We start from the raw sequence: 17,735 nt of genomic DNA on the forward strand, positions 1-17,735 counted from the left end.
TGTAGTCAATGCTCCTTGGGTGTCTGTATTGCTGGGAGAGGTGTATCTCTGAGTAGCACAGCTTATCCTTCTAGATTTAAAAGAGGAGACAAAACTGCAGTGAGACAAAGACTTGAAATGGAGATGACCATCAGGTCCTTTAAGAAGGAGTGCAATATATTGGTATATGTGTGCATGGAAGATGAATAGGACAAAAGGGAAATTAAGAGCAGGAGGGAATTTCCATTTAAAGCTTTGTCAGTTTTGAGATATAAAGAACATATTCTTGGTCCTTTCTCCTTCCTGGAAAAAAATAGATTTAACAGCTAAATGAAACAAATTGCTGCTGCTACCTTTTGAAAGAAATCGAGTTACTAACATGGCAAAATGTTGTTTCCGCCTAAAAAACTTAGGCATGCAAATAAGAGCAGTCATTTTGGGGAGCAGCTCTTGGAAGCCATAAAGGTGGTTACAGAAGGATGTCTCACTGTTCCATGTTCCTTGGAAAACCTGAAGAAGAATTGGACAGAGTATGACTTGGCTCAAGAGAGGATTCAGTTATGCACAAATGTGGTAGGTTAGAATTATTTTTTTCCCAAGAGCTGAAATATAACAGCTACTGACAGGGTATTTTTGTCTTGTAAGTGTAGCTAGATAGCTGTGCAGCTGCAGTATCTGTCTTCAAAACAGTTTGTTAAAGCAGCGTGCAGCTCCTTAGTATAGGCTTCCCTGGTAAAGAGAGCGGGGTGTGCAAATGCATTTGTGTAAAAGGATGGACTTATACGGGGGAAAACTGCCATCTAGTGTAACTTCTCTGTAAGCACAGATCTGAAAAGCCTGCCTGCGAGTGCAGGCATAGCTGTGCTGGTAAGGATGGTTATGTACTGCATCTCTCGTGTGCGGGGATGCTGCTTTAGGAATAGGAGGGTTTCCTGGTCTGTGGCAGGGATTGTGCTAAGGCAGGGAAGGGATGGTAGTTGTGTGTCTGGGAGAATTAAAGCAATGTGTTGTGACTATTTTCAGGTATAACCTAAACCATTTTAAATGTGTTTGCTGAAGTAGTATTGCTGTATTGCACTTTATTAATTTTGAAAGGTTTTGGCAAGTCAGTTAGGTACTGATATGAATATGGGGTTTCTCTCTCAGGAGCAGAACTAATCCTGCCAGTCACCCAAGAGAAACTTCCTTTTTGTTTGTAGAAAATTACCTTTAAGTTAATGATCTTACTGTAGATAATGAATGGGGAGTTTACAGGTCACCTGGCCTTCCTGCTGGAAGGCAAAAAAAAAAAAAGGTAAACGGATTTTTTTATTATTATTATTATTCTAAAGCATTCTTCTCCAGCAATAAATCTTCTGCAGTCTTTGTGGAAAATACAAATTCTCATTTGTGTGATACAGTCAAAAACTGCAGCACAAGTAGGACATTTCAAGTTTACAGTGGCTGTTAGGACTTCTACTGGGACCAGCAGTCATGCAGAAACTGTTTCTTTAGTTGTCTGATAATGTCATATCTTTATGCTGTAAAGGATGCTGTGTTTATGCAATGTGGTAATGTCATACAATCATAGAATAGTTAGGGTTGGAAAAGACTTTAAAATCATGTAGTTCCAACCCTCCTGCCATAGGAGGTTAAAACCAAACTTTGCCTTTTTACCCATCCCAAGTCAGGTGTTTATTGTGCTATTCAGACTTTGCAAGGAATAATGTTTTTTCGTATCACTTTCCACATTGTGTATGTGGCGTTTGGGTGTGAGTTGCTGATGTGTTTTTCCTTCTGCATAGGATGAAAGAGATGAATTGATCAGCAAGAGAGATGAGGTGCAGCAGAACTTGTATTCAGCAGTGAAAGAATTAATTTTGGAAGTGGATCAACTGCCCCTCTCTGAGCGCTCAAAAACATTACAGGTAACGAGGCTGCTCTTATCAGAGTTGGTTCTGAAAGGCTGAGAACCTGTGGAGGGTGCTTCTTAAATGTTGAATGTTTTATAGCTGGAGACCTTGACAGCAGCAGATGAAGCTTTAGATGACACTTTCAAGTTGTACATCTGACACCTACAACGGAAAAGTCAATGCAGTTATCCTATGAATTATGGCAGTGGGTTTTTTGGTTTGATTATATGCTTTCCTAGCCCTTTAGTTAAGGTGGCTGTGTAGTTTGGACTAGTGTAGCAAAGTATAAAAAGTTTAAAGCCTTTTTTCAATGTGAGAGTAAGCTCTACAGAAGCACATGTTTATGCCAAGAATCTCTGGCCCTGTCAGCCAACCCAGCAACAGAAGGTGGGGAAGTAGATGGGGAAATAGACTCTGTAGAGGCAGTAAGAACATTTGAAGAGGACTTCACCAATTGAAATATTACCAAGCTGGGGTTACTGGCCTTTGCTACTAGAAATAATTTCTTTTCTTGTGAACTTGAAAAATCACCAAGGTTGCAAGCTGTGCATATGTTTAGTGTAATGTTGGAGCAGCGTTAATAAATAGAAGCATTCAAATTTTCATGGAATTACTTCTAATGGAATTATTTCTCAATGTCATTCAGAAAAAAAAAGTTTTAATACTTACTTTTTGATCCTAGTCTGATATACAGATTGGTGTTTAATTGCAAAAGAAACTGAAAGGGTAAGAATTTCATGTCATTTCATGGAAAGTTGTGGTGTGATGTTTGTGTTTTTCTGTTTTGTGATGGTTTTGGTTTTTTGAGGTGTGTGTTTAAAGGTTATGCTGTGCTAATCCACTAGGTGGTAGGCATTAAGCATCTTCTAGGTAATTGTACTGCAGTGAAATTGTAACAGTGCTTTGCGAATACTTGAAGGGGTACTGAAATGCTACCAGGTGTCTTAAGTGAATTTTGGTCTTTAGCTTAACTGTGTTGATGATCCTGTCCCTTCTACTGGGAAAACTATTTTGATCTTCTAGCTCCTAAGTAAGAAAACAGAAATATTTACCAAATATCAGTGAGAACCTTGGTTGCAGTTTTACAGAGCGAAAGGGGTCATGCTGTGCTGTCCTAGAGAAATGAGTGTTTTTCCAGTGTCTTTCAGAAGAGCAGTATCTTGGGGGCTGATGCTCCTCTCACCGAGGCTGCATGTTGCAAACCTCTCTTCTGCATCACACATCTCTTCTGGCTTGTTTTAATGCCTTTTGATGACAAATGTTGTTGGCCTGAAATGCAGACAAATTCAAACAGCTTCAGCCACAGCTGGGTCTAACTGGCTAGGATGGAAATAAGCAGTTGGTGAGCTCCATGCTTCCTAAGTGATAATGCATTGATTAAGAGGAAAGCCAAGAGTGTAAGTTACTCTAAAGCAAGCTAGGGTGTGAGCTGCGCAATTATCAGCTGTTCTGTGTAAGCATGTTTTTTCCCCATTGGTAGCATGTAGTAGCTTGTTCTGTTCCCTTTGAATTACCACTCTTAGAGGCTGGGACAAGTGTATGCCACTGAGCCGTCTTTGTATAGTAACTTGCTAATGTTTTAGGGAAGTGTGTTATAATACGAAAAAGTAAGTGGGAAGAAATAGGACATAACTTACAGGATTCTTTGAGGGCAGCCTGATGGAATGTGTGCAGATACTATACTGGTGTGACTGGTGCTATTGTTTTTGTAAACTGGGTGTGATAGTAGATATGAAACTTACTTTTCTTAGCTGTATTACCCCCTTTGGGTTGCTGCTAAATGGGATGATTTTTTTTTCTGCCTCCTTCGGGCGCTTCCATTTGAACCTGGCTTCTACTTTGCTGTGCCGTTTTCTAATCATGTGTATCCTGGTGTATTAAATTCTGGGTGTTAAAACAAGAATGTGAGAAAGATGTTGTGCACCTGAATAACTTAAACAGCCTCCATAAATTTAGCACTAAACCTAATTCTTGTATTTGTTTATAGGCAAGCATATTTGTTCAAAGCTCATATCACTTGGCTCAGTTGGAAATCGCTGTTTTAAATAGTCTGTTGTACTGAATGAATGCTGTTCATTGTAGCAGCTACTGTAATCAAAGTGCTTTTATAATTCTTATAAAATACTGTTTGCTGGTGTGGTGGTTTTCTTTTGTTTGTTTTGGAGTTTTTATGTGCGTGTCAATGTATTTAGTTATAATGTGAAGAAAATCTTAGACTTTTGTATCCAATCTGAACTTTTGCTGCGAACTTTTGAGTGTAGAGATGAATCCTGGTTGTGGCATCATCATGTTAAGCTCACTTCCTCACTGCCACAGTACCTGCAGTCCTCAGCAAGGGGTGGCCATTGCTGCTGCGTTCGGGCCTGTGGTGATACTGTCAGTCTGTTTAAGTTATATTTGGTTGGTTATATGACCACTGGATTTCAAACGTCTAAAAGGCTTCTGACAAGTAACTTTTAAGTTCTGTCGTACTGCTTTTTCCATGGTATTGGCCATTGAGGCTGAGGAGATGCAAAGATGGAAACTTCTCTCGAGTTGGAGAGCTCCTTTGGTGTTTCTCTTTATCAGTATGACCAAACTGTTGTTTGGGAAGGTCTGTGATATTTAACTGAAATGTTCCAGGATCTGAGAAAAGGGAGAGAAAGTGAAACACTGTATATAAGCAAACTGCCAGCAGCCTTTCTCAGGGTTTCTTTAGTCATCTTGTCAGGTGTGATGTGGATAAGTAAAATGATGGATTTTGAAAGCTTTACAAAAGCACAGGTTCATACAGTCAAATCCAACTGTTCAGGAGAATTTTCTCTTTTGAATTATAGCAAATTGCCTGCAAACACCAGTGTAGCTCTTGAGAATTTTTTTATCATGGGACTTTCTACCCAGGTGCCAGGAAGGCTGCTTTCTGTTATGATGTTGTCTCCACTGGTAATTGACTGATACATTCCTCCCTGACCCTGCTGTTGCTTCAGGTCATTTGACAGACTGCCCTTTGTTTAAAAGTGATTTCTGTTTGCCCTGAGCTTTAGCCTCAGTGCTATTCGCTTGCACATAGTGTAGCACTTCAGTTTCTTTTCTAATACAATTCAAAAGAAGGTGGATGCTGTGTGCTTCATATACTTGTGGAATACTTGACTTTATATGGAAATGGAAGTTTCCAGACTGTAAAACTAGTTTCAGGCAGACTACAGGTGTCAGACACCTAGGTAATTGCTGTTCCATGTAGGAATTGGTGTGATGATGAAAGTGCTTCCAAAGAGGTTTGACTAGTGACTTTTGAAGGGAGAGATCAGTCCAGAAGCACTCCTTGAGTGTCTCGCTGCTTGCCTTGTTTCTTAGTACAAGTTCACTTTGTTTTCTGAATTCGAGAAGTTCTTTGAGGACTGTTATAAGTCAAAGCCAGGTTGGACAGGGCTTTGAGCCTCCTGGTCTAGTGGAAGGTGTCCCTGCCCATGGCAGGGGGGTTGGAACCAGATGGATCTTTAAGGTTCCTTCCAACCCAAACCATTCTGTGAACCCCATTTTGATTTTTATCCTGATGAGTATGACTTTAAATCCATCGGGTAAGATGACTGGAAGGCAAATGACTTCTTAAGAGCTGTTAAACCTTTTGGGGTATCTTTTCCTTCCATGTGTTGAAGGGAAAAATCGGACTCTGTGATCTCTGTGTGGGATCCTTTTCTACATCAAATTTTTTGGTTGACGTACTGCCACTAGAGCTGAGAGGAAAGTGTAAATAAAATATACTTCACTGGATATAGAAAGAGGCTTTTATAGTAGAAATAATGGTATGCCAGCAGGTAGTGCTAACCTTTTGTGTGTTAAATGACTTTTATAGATAGTGTGTGGTGACAAAATTCTTCTTCTTTGCAGACCTGTTTTTTTTCTTTGATTCATTTCATGTGCAGGAACTGTCTGCTTCTCTGGAGGTGTATGATCAAGGTTCTGGAGCAGGTGACTCTGAGGAGGTATTTCAAGAGTTCTTTAAGTGGAAGAGTATTAAAACAGAGAAATTAATTTGTGTCAGAAATGACACAGACACAGCTCTGCGAATTCTTGCTGACTGGTTCAGTGGTGTCTTAAAGGTAAGGATGTACAGTCATTTTTTTCCTGTTGGTGAAAAATATGAAGTATGACACTAATGGAGCTAGTGAGCAGTAGGCATTAATAGGGACAGCTACCTGTGGCAGGGAAATTGTGCCATGAACAGTGGCTCTAAATGGAAATGCCTTAATACAGAGGGAAAGGGAATGTGTTGAGGAATGGAGCATTAATTTACCTTTATTCTTAGTGTACTTTCTTGGTGAGCCAGAGTTTATGCTTGCTTATGAAAGAACATCTTTTCTATCAAGATCAGGTTTTCTATGCAAGTATAACTTTTGTCGGGGTGTGCTCTATCTATTCATTCTGTGACTGAAATGCTTTAATTAGTCCTTTCAGGTGGCTTTTGGGTAGAAAAACTTAAGGTTTTAAAAGATTAATAAGCTCATAAATGCTGCTGGAAGAGGTGATGCAGTGCAAAGCAGAAGCCAATCTGACTTGACATGATCTAAGTACAGGTCGCAGAAAAATACATAATAGATCTTTTTTTTCCTCGTTGAAATGCTGAGTGTTGAGAATTTATGCACATAAATTGTCCACTTCTGTTTGCATGTCCTGCAGTATTTTCTGGAATACCATTCTGATGCTCTGTGTCTCTTCTGAGTTGTAAGAGATTTGGAGCATTAAAGTTGGAGTGCATTCTGTTTGTCTTAACAGGAGGTGGAAGGTGGAAGTGGGTTGCCATCCATTGAGTTCTGATTGTAAAGCAAGTGCAAAGCAGGGAGGTAGCTTCACGGCTTTCCTGTCTCTGTGCTTAATATCTATGTTCTTGCTCAGTTTAGGACTCGTGACACTGAAAAAAAGAAATCTTTCCTCAGCCAAAAGCCGGGATTGGGCTAAGCTTTGATATTTTGACTTTGCGTGGCAGGGGGGTTGGACTAAATGATCTGAGAGGTCCCTTCCGACCCTAACAAGTCTGCGACTCTGTGGAAAGACTGTAAGCTGCTCTCTCTCTCTCTGTTCCTGCAGGCCCAGCTTCCTTCTTCTGCTTGTGCTTTTTGTGCAAAGGTTGTCAGTTTATGTCAGCATAATCTTCCTGCCTCTGTGAATCGTACATAATCCACCAGGGTCATACCCTTTCATAGTGAACAGGTTTTCTGCCCTTGCATGTCATTGTACCCAGATCATGTACTGTGGTCAGGTGCTGTTACAAATGACACTGTCCCTTGACCTGATGATAAATGCTGTTCAGCAGCAGTAGCAGCAGCATCAGTTGGTGCATGTCATGTGCAGTATAACATAAACATCTGCAAGTAATTATATTTGTTAATAATCACGTCAGTTATTAGAGGGGGCAAACAAACCTTCTGGTGAGTTTGTAATTGCTGGGCCTGATTCAGAGTGCTATTTTGCATGTATGAAAGTGGCTAAAGTTTGTTAGTGAAGTGATGAACTTCCCATTCAGATTTCAAATCTGAACTCTGCAAACAGTTCAGAGACACAGGAAGCATACAGACTTTTGGCATGAGTTGGTAAAGCCCTTGTAGGTAGAACAAGGAAGAAATTTTTTATTTATCTATCTTAATCGTGTCAGCTTTTGACATGCAGTTATGCTGTTGCAATATAATTTCTACCTCCTTTTTAAGAAAAAGTGTGAGCAGTTGCGTAAGGGAAACATTTCTTTGAAGTGTTTCCTTTCCCCTTATTTTTAAACAGATTAACTCCTCTTCCTCTCTTCCTGAATCTGTATTAATCTTGTGTAGCATTGATTGGAATCTATAATAGGAAATGGGTCAGTTGCAGACAAGGGAATTTCAGAGACTGGATGGCTCATTTCCAGTAGCTGTAGGCTTTGGGGAGCAACATCCTGTTTGAACTGGCAGTGTTAACATTTTTATTTGAAGTTCCTTTAAGGTTAAGGTGACAAAATATTTTTACAGTCTTTAGTGATAGGTAAATGAGCAAAGTGGGTTTGCAGTTTGCAGGTTTTTGTCATGCCTGTGTATCTTGCATGGTAACTACAGGACCATATTTTCATTTTAGTTCTGTTTGCCCGTGAAATGTCTTTCCTTGTGCAGATAGGAGTAACAAAACTTTGCTGAAAAGAACATTTAACTTAATTATAAGCTGATCTTACTGTTTTTTCTCTGGCACCTCCTGTGTCATATCTTGAAGCTTAAGTTATTTCTGACTTCTGTGAAAACAGTTAGGGTTTCCTGGTGAAATCTTAAACCTTATTTCATACTTGATAAACTGTGAAATAGATGCCAGGATGTTTCTTTATCTCAGGTAGTACTATGTAGGAATGGAAACTGCACTTGATAGTGAAACTGCCATATTGTGAATCTTGTGTATCACTGTGTGAGCAGCACACATGTTGATTTTTGACAAGAAACTCAGAGAAGGATTGGGATTCTTCTACTGCTTCATTTTGGCAAAAATCAAAATGAGATTAGAAAATAAAACTCAGTCAAGGCAAGAATCAACTTTCTTCTTGCCTGATGAATCTTAACTCTATTAGTTCTAGAAACGGTTGTATTACTCAAGTCTGAGGAAGTTAAAGGTGAGATCTGACACAAATCCTGATTAGATTTCCAGTGGCACTAACTTTGTATTTCTTGCTTGTTTTTGCTGTATGCTTGCTAATGCCTTACTTCCAATTGCAAGGCTGATTGTTTTCCCCTCCCCCTCCCCGAAGTGTTTTGACCTGATGTCAGAAGCATCTTCAGAGCTAGATGAAGTGGTTGGCAAGGCAGATGAAATTCTGAAAAAGGTTGAGTTGGCTATTTGTGAAGAACTGGATGCTGACTTAAATGTAAGTAAGTTCTGATCAGGTCCGCTGTGTGATGACTTCTGTGTATTTTATACGTCTTTAATTTCACCTTAAAGCTTTTCTTAATATATCAGATGAGTTTATTTGCTGCAAGGCAGAATCTTTTTTTGTGGAAATGTGATAAAAGTCACTCAGGCTGCTCCCCAGAGAGAAGAGAATGTGTTTTCCAAGCAACAGGCAAAGGACATCTTTGGGTTACAGGAACTTAGCTGTATATATGACTGGCTTAACTAACAAATACTGGGAAAACTGGTTCCTCCCACTCTGTGTGCAGAGAAGCTCTCTTTGAGCTGTACTGAGTTTTGGTGCTTGTTGAAAATACAGGAAAATAAGTTTCTGTTTAAAATTAAAGAGATTGCCTCTCTGCGTGAACGTGTATGGATACATATACGTTTTCCAGTCTTAACTTTTTCATCGCTTTCATTTTGCATGGGACAGTTGTTCTTGCCTTACTGATAATGTTTTTCTATGCTTCTGTTAGCCTTTTCCCCAGTTATTTACCTTTTCTGATAAGCATTTCCTCCATTCTCTTTTGCTGACTCTTGGAGGCACTTGCATTGTTTCTGCAATGAAAGTCCCTGCTGTGCCAGAGAATGGTTATGTCAGCAAGACTTGAACCTGTCCTTTGATGTAGCATCATATTAACAACAAACCAGTAGCTTAGTCTGCTTGTGACTGCTCTCTGGTAGAACCGATGACTGTCATTCAGAAGAAGAGTTGCATGTTTTACTGCATCGTATCTATTTAACCAGTAAAAAATTAATAAATAAATGCTTGCATAGCATGTAGAATATGAAATCGACACTTCTATGCAGAAGACCAATCAGTTGTATTTTATTGAAACTATTGGATGAATTCTTCCACTTGCGAACTTCCCTTTAAGAATCTCTTTAAGAAGAGAAAAATGTGATAAATATTTTTTTTTCCATTAATAGTGGCATTTCTCAGTAAAGGTTTTGCAGCTCCAATATCGCTGTGTATAAATAAAGAACATCTCCTAATCTTTAATCTCCTTCTGTAATTCAATCCCAGGAGCATGACGAAACAGAGAAGAGAATAATTATGAGTGCTTACAATGAAGTTATATATAAAGTTCGTCAGGAGCAAAGTATGATCTCTGTCATAGAGAACAGATATTTGGCCAGTGTTGAGGTGAATTTATGCCTTCTTTATTTCTGATCTATAGTAGTAACCCTTTCTGACATAACTTCTTTTTGATACAAGGAAATTCTAGGAGTATATTGGTAATGAGAGATTGGTGCTTGATAATTGCAGTTGTATATTACCTTAGCCTATGATTAATTTCAGTTAAACACAAAGACGCTTTTAAAAAAATAAAGCAGCAGAAGCTGGAATCTCTGGATTCACTGCAGATTGGTGGGTGTGTAACTTAAGGAATTGAGCTTTAAATATAATATTGTTTTTTGAGACCTTTGTTAATGTAATTACAATGACAGACAATAAAACCTCTCTTCTGTGGAGAAATATTGTGAAAAGCTGGATTCAAATAGGCTTCAAGCAGTTTCTCTAATGAATTGGACTAAAGCATAGTAAAATAAAATGCTTGAACGCTTTCTTGTCTATTTATTTTTTTTCCCCTCTTAGTTCAAAAACCAGGCAGAGGAATGGATGAATAGAAGACCCAATATCAACAGCTTACTGTCAATTAAGAAAACTGTGAAAGCCTTAAAGGCCCAGTTAAGGTTGAAGCTGGTTGAAAAGAACAACTTCGAGGAAGTATGAAACTGTTACAGTGTTTTCATCTGTTGTTTTCAGATTAGTTTAGAAACATTAATTTTGTCTATTCCAACTAAGTGGTAACTATTAAGAACACTTTGTTTTCTGACAACAATTTTGCTGTTAACTGTGGAAGTTTTACAGGCCCCTGAGATGAAGCCTGAATGGCTTAAAAAGAAATAAAATGCATTCAGTACATGGCCACTTTTCTCTTTCATTCCCCAATCATGACACTGTGCTAGGTCCCTCTGGTGATAGTTGCTGTCCATAGCATGAGGCGGTTTGTTCAGATCTTTTTTTTGTGCTGGTTGAGAATTACTTTAAGATTTTACTTTGTTAATAATGTGTGTACCTCCTCTTTGGTGACTGAAGTCAATGTCTGTTCTAGTTTTCAGAGTTCCCCACTTCCCCTCAGGGAAGTCCGAAGAATGTAAATATTACTCCAGTTTCAGTGCTGTTTGATCATACCTTAATTATTCTGGTGATGCTTAAGGAGAAAAAGAACCTGTCTGTGTCTCTCTATAAGCATTGTAAAGGGGCAATAAGCTTCCAAGGGGGATTTAAAATGAGGCACACAAAGGAAATGGATAGGGAAAGGATTCTTGAATAAAGAGCTGACATCAGGAAAATGCCTGCTTATGAGAGGGGAAAAAAAGTGAATGAATGATGGAACCTGGCATTCCTGATAGATGAATGGTGTTGCTGTTGTTGATTATATGTGATCAATTAATTAAAAAAAACCCCAACTCTTTGACTTAGGAAACAAGTAGGCAAAGGGGTAGAACAAATAAAGGAAATACCTTTCTCAGTGATTAGATTTTAAGAGATTCTTTCTGGTTTCCAGGAAGTAGGTTGAATAAATACGCATTTGAGAATGCGTTCCACTCCAAAAATGTGATGTGGAAGCTGTTTTTTAATCCTGATATAGTAGGCTGCTGTTGTCTGGTATAATAGCAAAATGAGACTAACTTTGTTATTCTTAATGCAGTCTGATGATTACAGTGAGTGTGAAATGACAAGAATAAAAGAGGAAATTGCTGAAGTTCGAAATAGGGTTCTTCAGGAAATAGCCAAGGAACAAGAAGAATATGTAAGTATTGAATACTGAGGCAACTAAAAGCTATATGAGACACACCTGCATTTGTTAGTTTAACGTTTGCTCTGGGTGATTTTTATAGTGTTGAATGTGAAGATGGCCCTTTTTTGGTGAAACCTATGGTAGAAAGCATGGAGGCTGATAAGTTTTATCTCTATTTGAATATAATTTCTTCAAGCCTTCCCCCCTTTCTTTCCTCCATAAGGGGGTGAGCTGAGAAAAAAGTGTGAGCAGTAGTTCCCAACCCAGAAGATTAGCAGATGAAAGTGTAAGCTCAGTTGCTGAAGAAGAGAGCTGTTTCCGTATGACTAGGTTGAAACAGTGAAGGAGACCACTTTTTCTCTAAGCCCTCTATATGGAGGGAAGAATCATAAACTATTGCCTTGTGAGAAAGTAGGACACCATAATGTGTGGTCACAGTATACCTGCCTCTGCAGATGTAATGTTTATGTGTAATAGTTACCTTGCAGCATTACAGCTGTGTGGGATCTGGAGATGCATGGGATGCTGGCCTGGCCTGTTACTACTTTATTTCTGTCTTCCTCCACTTACCTGTAGGGAAATTGTTTTCCTTTGTTTAGGCCTGCTAAAACCTCTTGTAGAAAAGATGACATGTTTCCTGTGATAGTGCATGAGCTGTTTGGGGCCTTAACTGTACCCATCCTCAGAGATTTAAAAAATCTGATACCTTGGTGTTGTTGAAGGAGGTATAGTCATGGTCAATGTACATTTGAATGTGCTGGGTATACATTGCAGATGTCAGTGTATATTTATATATGTCAGAAACTGGTGACCTGAAGCTCTGGCCTTGTTTCCTTCATTTAGGAGAAGCTGACATGTTTGGTACAGAAATGGTTCCCTGAGTTACCACTTCTTTATCCAGAGGCAGGAATTGTAAACTATATGGTAAGCAGAAATTGTTTGAATGCACTGTCAGTGACGGTTTTGGGCACAATCAAGGCTCTGCATAGTCCCCCCATTTGTGGGACAGATACCCTGAGCATTGTCTGTTGTAGTCTTCCTTCTCCTGGTCTTCTGGGAGATGTTCAAGGAATGTATTTCATTAGCTGCCTCATCATGGCCAATCTCTTGGTAATAGATCTTGTAACTTGTTAACATGTCCCAGCTGTTTTGTGTTTTGTTAATTTGATTGAGGAAGAGGAGAGGTAGATGAAGCCTCTGAATCTTACCAGCTGTTACCCTGAATATCTATGCATGCATGTGCTTCAGAACTCCAGTGGACTCCTGACATGCAGCCTGGAGCGAGATCTTTTGGATACTGAGCCCATGAAGTCACTGAGCAAAAAGCGACCGTTAGTGTGTTCAGAAATTTGGGGCCAGAAGGTTCTTTTAAAGGTAATGTTGGCACTGGCTTTCAGTTGATGCTGTAGGTGAGGCCTTGGCTTATTAACATGATGATTCTGAATGAACTCTGCTGTTCCTGTCACGTCCTTGTTTTTTACAGCCCTTAGAATCATAGAATCATAGAATCAACTAGGTTGGGGAAAAAACCTTTAAGATCATCAAGTTCAACCATTACCCCAGGATGATCAAGACCACGACTAAACCATATCACGGAGGTCCTCATCTACATGGCCTTGTCTGCCTTTTCTAATGGCAGATTTTCATGTTGGGACCTATAGAACATGGAGTGGTTTTCCTTCTGGATTACTTCCGTATTGCTTACTGATTCTCTCCCCACTCGCCTTCTTTTCAGGACTGCTGTAGTGAGTAGTGCTTCCCCTCTACTGTCTGTCTTTCCAATATCTGGTGGACCTTTTATCCTCTTCATTACTTCTGTCCCTTTTGGCAGATGCTGGTTTGTCTTTCTGATGATTTCACTGAGAGAAATTTCAGGAACTGCTGCTTTTCCCTTGCTCTACTTCTTTGCCAGTGTGCTAGCAATTGGGAAACCAGGGGATGCAAGAGGCATAATTGTAAATATTCTTGGTTTTAACTTGACTTACTTGAATCTTAAAGACATGATCCCTGTTTTGTGGGTACAGAATTTCTAAGCATTAACAAGAAAATATAGGAATGGCCTATGACAGAAATGAGTTTTGTGTCAAGTAGAAGAGGAAGTTATTTCATGGCACCGAACAATATGCATTTCTTTAATTAAAAAAGGAATGAATGCAGTAATGTCATGAGCATTAAAAGTAACAGTTTGGTATCTTCTTTTGCTTTTAAGGGCTACTCTGTAGATGTAAGCTCAGAAGCCAAAGTCATAGAAAATGTTGCCAAGTATCACAGAGCTTGGAATCAACAGAAAGAAAAATCTGGATTATTACAACTGTTGTTCCTTCTTTTCTGCAAGGCAAGATTCAAATCAGTGATCGTGGTTTCTGATTTAAGCTGGAAGACTTGCAGTTGGACCTTAAAGCTTTAATGTATTTTAAGTTTGAGCGTGGAATCAGAAAAGTATTTCCTTTCTGAGTATAGATAAACTGTTTAGTTTGTAAACATAATGAATTGATTTATCACACACCTAGTGCATGTTTAACTTCCTAGTATACCTGATATTTGAAGCAATTTATTTTTCCTTTTCTTTTTTGTTGTTAAAGTCTGATCCTTTGATATATTTAATGGTCCCGTATTACCCAGGAGCAAGTCTGGGAGCTGTACAGGCTGATACACCTTTAACTTTAGAAGTAAGTGTAACTACTTAAGCTATCAGTGTTTTATTTTGTATGGTTTTGAACTGATCTCTTCTTGTTGTGCTGTATCTTATGATGCTGATGTTTTACTAGGGTATTTTTTGGTAGCTGAAAGTTGCACAGGATAGCTTGGCTGGCATTCTTAGCATCTGATCAGGCAGTAGTTTATAACTTTCTCAAAGAGATTTTGCTTGGATATGCTTTTTTCTTTTATTTAACTGACTGCCCTAGCTGTGTTACTAGTACATTTTAAAAGTACCAAAATTGAACAGGCTCCTACAGCACCAAGCTTGTCAAGAGTTTTCAAGGAGCATCTGGATGACAATCTTAGTCATAGTGTTAGGTGGTCCTGTGAGGAGCAGGAAGCTGGGCTTGATGATACTTATGGGTCCCTTCCAACTTGAGATAATCTGTGATTCTGTGTTCAGGGGCAGGCATTTCTATATGGAAGTTTTAGAGGACTCCAGTGTATGTAAATCATCCCCCGACCCTCATTCCCCTTCGTTTCGTTTACCTCCTCCCCACGCAGTCTGTAAGTAGTTTGGATAGTCATCTCTTCTCAAGGAAGCAGTAGCTGGAAAGCCAGTACAGTCTTTTTTTCTAGCTCTGTTTGCTGACTTGAACCTACTTGCAAAGATCCAAATTGCATGGTTTTTTTGGTCATGTCATGTCTGCGCCCTACCTGGCTCTGCAAGTCATAATAGTCTTACTGGGAATTAATCCATACTTCATGAAATGGAATTGGAATGAACTCTGACTGTGTACAAACCTTTTTAAAAAAAGAAAGAAAAATTTTAGTCCTGGATAGAAACTTACTTATTACTGTACTTTGTTTTTTTCTGTCTATCTAACTATCTGTCTTTGCAATAAACACTCAAATCATTAGGAGTCATTAAAAGTGATGAAAGGAGTGGCCAAAGGTCTACAGACATTGCACGGAGCTAATATAGTACATGGATCTCTGAATGGAAATAATGTTTTTGCTGTGGATCGAAAACAAGGAATTGTTGGAGACTTTGATTTCACAAAATCAGAGGTAAAAAAAAACCCTTTAGTGACTTTTAATCAGAATTATATATCAAACCAGACAGCCATGTTTGCAGTTTGAAAGATTTCTTGATAAACTTTGTGCTTTGCAGTGAGACTCCTGTTTCATAATAGGGTTGGGCAGTTGGACTCTTGTTGAAATTTTTTGTAAACACAGTCTAATTTTGGAGGGGAAAAAAGAATTACTGAGCGGGCTGTGGTTAAGTAAAACAGTGGCATAAAAAAGAGAAGTTGCAGCAGTTGTTTGTTGCTGTCTTGTATATTTAATCATAATTGATATCATCAGAGGTGAGAGTAAGACCTTGTGTTTGGAGAAGGACTAGTCAAGCTCAAATGAAGTGTTTGCTTTTGTGTTTGGTAGGTAATGAGGTTCTAGTATGTGTTTTAATCTGTTGCGGTATTTGGTAATTAACAGGATTTTACATGTTGCCCACATATAGCTGTATTTATATGTACTTGTGATTTAGTCCTGGGTTTCTGTAGGAAAGAGTTGCGTAGCAGTTCTTAGGGAAAATCTAATATTCTTTAAGAACTCAAGCTGTTTTCTTACTCTTCATTGTGTTTACATAGCAAAGTCTTCAAGAATGGTATCTGTTCTATAGTCACCTTTTGACTTCCTAAACTGAAGTTTGTTGAGCTAAAACATTTTTCTGCTAGGGGTATGCTTCATGCTTATTTAATTCTTTAAATGGTAATATAATAATATGTCATATTAATATAATAAGCATGTTATAAATGAGTTTCATTGAGGATCCTTATCTCTGCTTTGGAGATGTTTTATCTGTTAATCTCATGAAGTGTCAAATGTTTGGACAGGAGGGTGTGCTTCCCTTGGAAATAAATTTCAGTTTTCAACATGCTAAGGAGAAGTGCTTAAAAATTATTTGACAGCTGAGTTTTCTGCAAGGTCATACTCAGTGCAGATGGTGTCATTGTGAATACTGCAGGAGCTGAGGAAAACTATCCCTCTCTTTACTCATCCCTGCAGGAATAGACTGTGCTCAAAAGAGCAGTTCAAGTGGGATAGAGCGGGGACCCATGGTTCACAGCCTGGATCCAGTCTGTGCCTTCTCTATAGGGATGTCGGTATTGCTCAGTGCTGGTACTTTCTGCATGATCACAAATGCAGGAGTGGAGCTGGTAACTGATGTGTTACCAAGTACTCTTGGCAGTCTGGAGACTAGTCTTCTCCAGCCTGATTGCAGCTGGTGCTGGCTGCTCTCACAGAGGGGATAGAAACTCAGTGTCTAGCATTTTCTTTTAACAGTAGACAGTTCTAAAATGTGCTGGAAACCAGGAGGAAGGAAGCAGCTAGTCTCGGGTAAAGACCAGAAGGGCAGAGAAGAAAAAGTAGGAAAGCTGGTAGAACTGAACTTCAGAACTGAATGCTTTTTAATACTCATGGGTGTTTTTTTCCTCATTTAAGAAGTTTTCTAATTTGTGTTTCTTACCACCTTATGAGCTTTAATAGTTCTAGTATGGAGTAAAACCTGCCATGCCTATTCTATTACAGATTTATGGATATTGTAAATTGACATTATGTACCACTTTTTGTCAGTAAAGAAGGACTTCAGAGTTCAGTCTGGGTCAGCACAGAACTATGGTAAAGTTATCTGACACATGAAAAAGGAAAGGGTTATACATCTGCTTCAATGTGCTGTCAGTCTTGCTTGAAATTACAGCTATAGTTTTTTTCCCCATAGGAACAGCGTGCTGCTGCAAACACTATGGTTGTCAGTACCTTGAGCTTAATTTCTCCTGAATTGAAAATGGGACAGCCAGCTTCTCCAGCCTCTGACATGTATGCTTATGGCTGCCTTCTGTTCTGGGTATGTGATAGCTTGTGAGGAGTTTCTGGTAATGTTGTGAACTGTAGCAGGCTTATAAAGAACAGTAAATGTTGTTTCCAACTCCAGCTTTGAACTATTTTGGCAAAATAAGTGTTCAAGTTTTCAACTGAGTAGTAAGTTTGGAACAAATGGGAGTTATGATTATGAGTAGAAGACAGTGCATTTTCTGTAAATATAATTTATATAGCAATATAAATATGAACAAAAATTATGCTTTTGTACCTTATGCTGTGGATTGTCAATTCTTACTGCACTTCCTGTTCATTTCTTGTGAGCCTTTTCTTCTTTTTGTGACCTTGCCCCTGAGGAGTTACCTAAATCAAAAGAGAGGGAAGATGAAGGTAAGGATGGGCTGCCGTATGTTTTGTTGCTGGCAACAGCGCTTGAATAGCTGTTTTGTTTCTTAGTTCATGTTATGCCAGGGAGGAGAAAGCAATCTACTTTCCTGTGTTAGCTGGTATGTTGCACAGCATCTCCTCCATATCTTTTTGTCTTCTGGCACTGTATTGCTACCTCCCCAACTCGGAGTGTCAGTACCATGTGTTCTGAATAGGAAAACTTCCAGTCTCCTGGACTTGGAAAGCCGTAAGTTGCTCAGCAAGTGCTGAT

General features: G+C 39.0%; 1 protein-coding gene across 1 annotated transcript in view; it reads left to right on the forward strand.

The window, feature by feature from the left end:
* Nucleotides 1-17,735, forward strand: part of STK31 (serine/threonine kinase 31) — a gene marked incomplete at its 5' end in the record, with an annotated part of 34,806 nt that overhangs the window by 9,456 nt on the left and 7,615 nt on the right. Inside the window, 13 exons of the mRNA XM_080611283.1 lie at nucleotides 393-552; nucleotides 1,764-1,886; nucleotides 5,774-5,950; nucleotides 8,605-8,721; nucleotides 9,772-9,891; nucleotides 10,345-10,476; nucleotides 11,465-11,566; nucleotides 12,398-12,478; nucleotides 12,803-12,928; nucleotides 13,764-13,889; nucleotides 14,137-14,223; nucleotides 15,116-15,265; nucleotides 16,980-17,105. Of these exons, the coding sequence (XP_080467409.1) occupies nucleotides 393-552; nucleotides 1,764-1,886; nucleotides 5,774-5,950; nucleotides 8,605-8,721; nucleotides 9,772-9,891; nucleotides 10,345-10,476; nucleotides 11,465-11,566; nucleotides 12,398-12,478; nucleotides 12,803-12,928; nucleotides 13,764-13,889; nucleotides 14,137-14,223; nucleotides 15,116-15,265; nucleotides 16,980-17,105 (1,627 nt within the window). The remainder of the gene's footprint in view (nucleotides 1-392; nucleotides 553-1,763; nucleotides 1,887-5,773; nucleotides 5,951-8,604; nucleotides 8,722-9,771; nucleotides 9,892-10,344; nucleotides 10,477-11,464; nucleotides 11,567-12,397; nucleotides 12,479-12,802; nucleotides 12,929-13,763; nucleotides 13,890-14,136; nucleotides 14,224-15,115; nucleotides 15,266-16,979; nucleotides 17,106-17,735) is intronic.

The sequence above is a fragment of the Psittacula echo genome (genome assembly GCF_963264785.1).
Source record: "Psittacula echo genome assembly, chromosome: 2".
In the NCBI taxonomy this organism is placed as follows: domain Eukaryota; kingdom Metazoa; phylum Chordata; class Aves; order Psittaciformes; family Psittacidae; genus Psittacula; species Psittacula echo.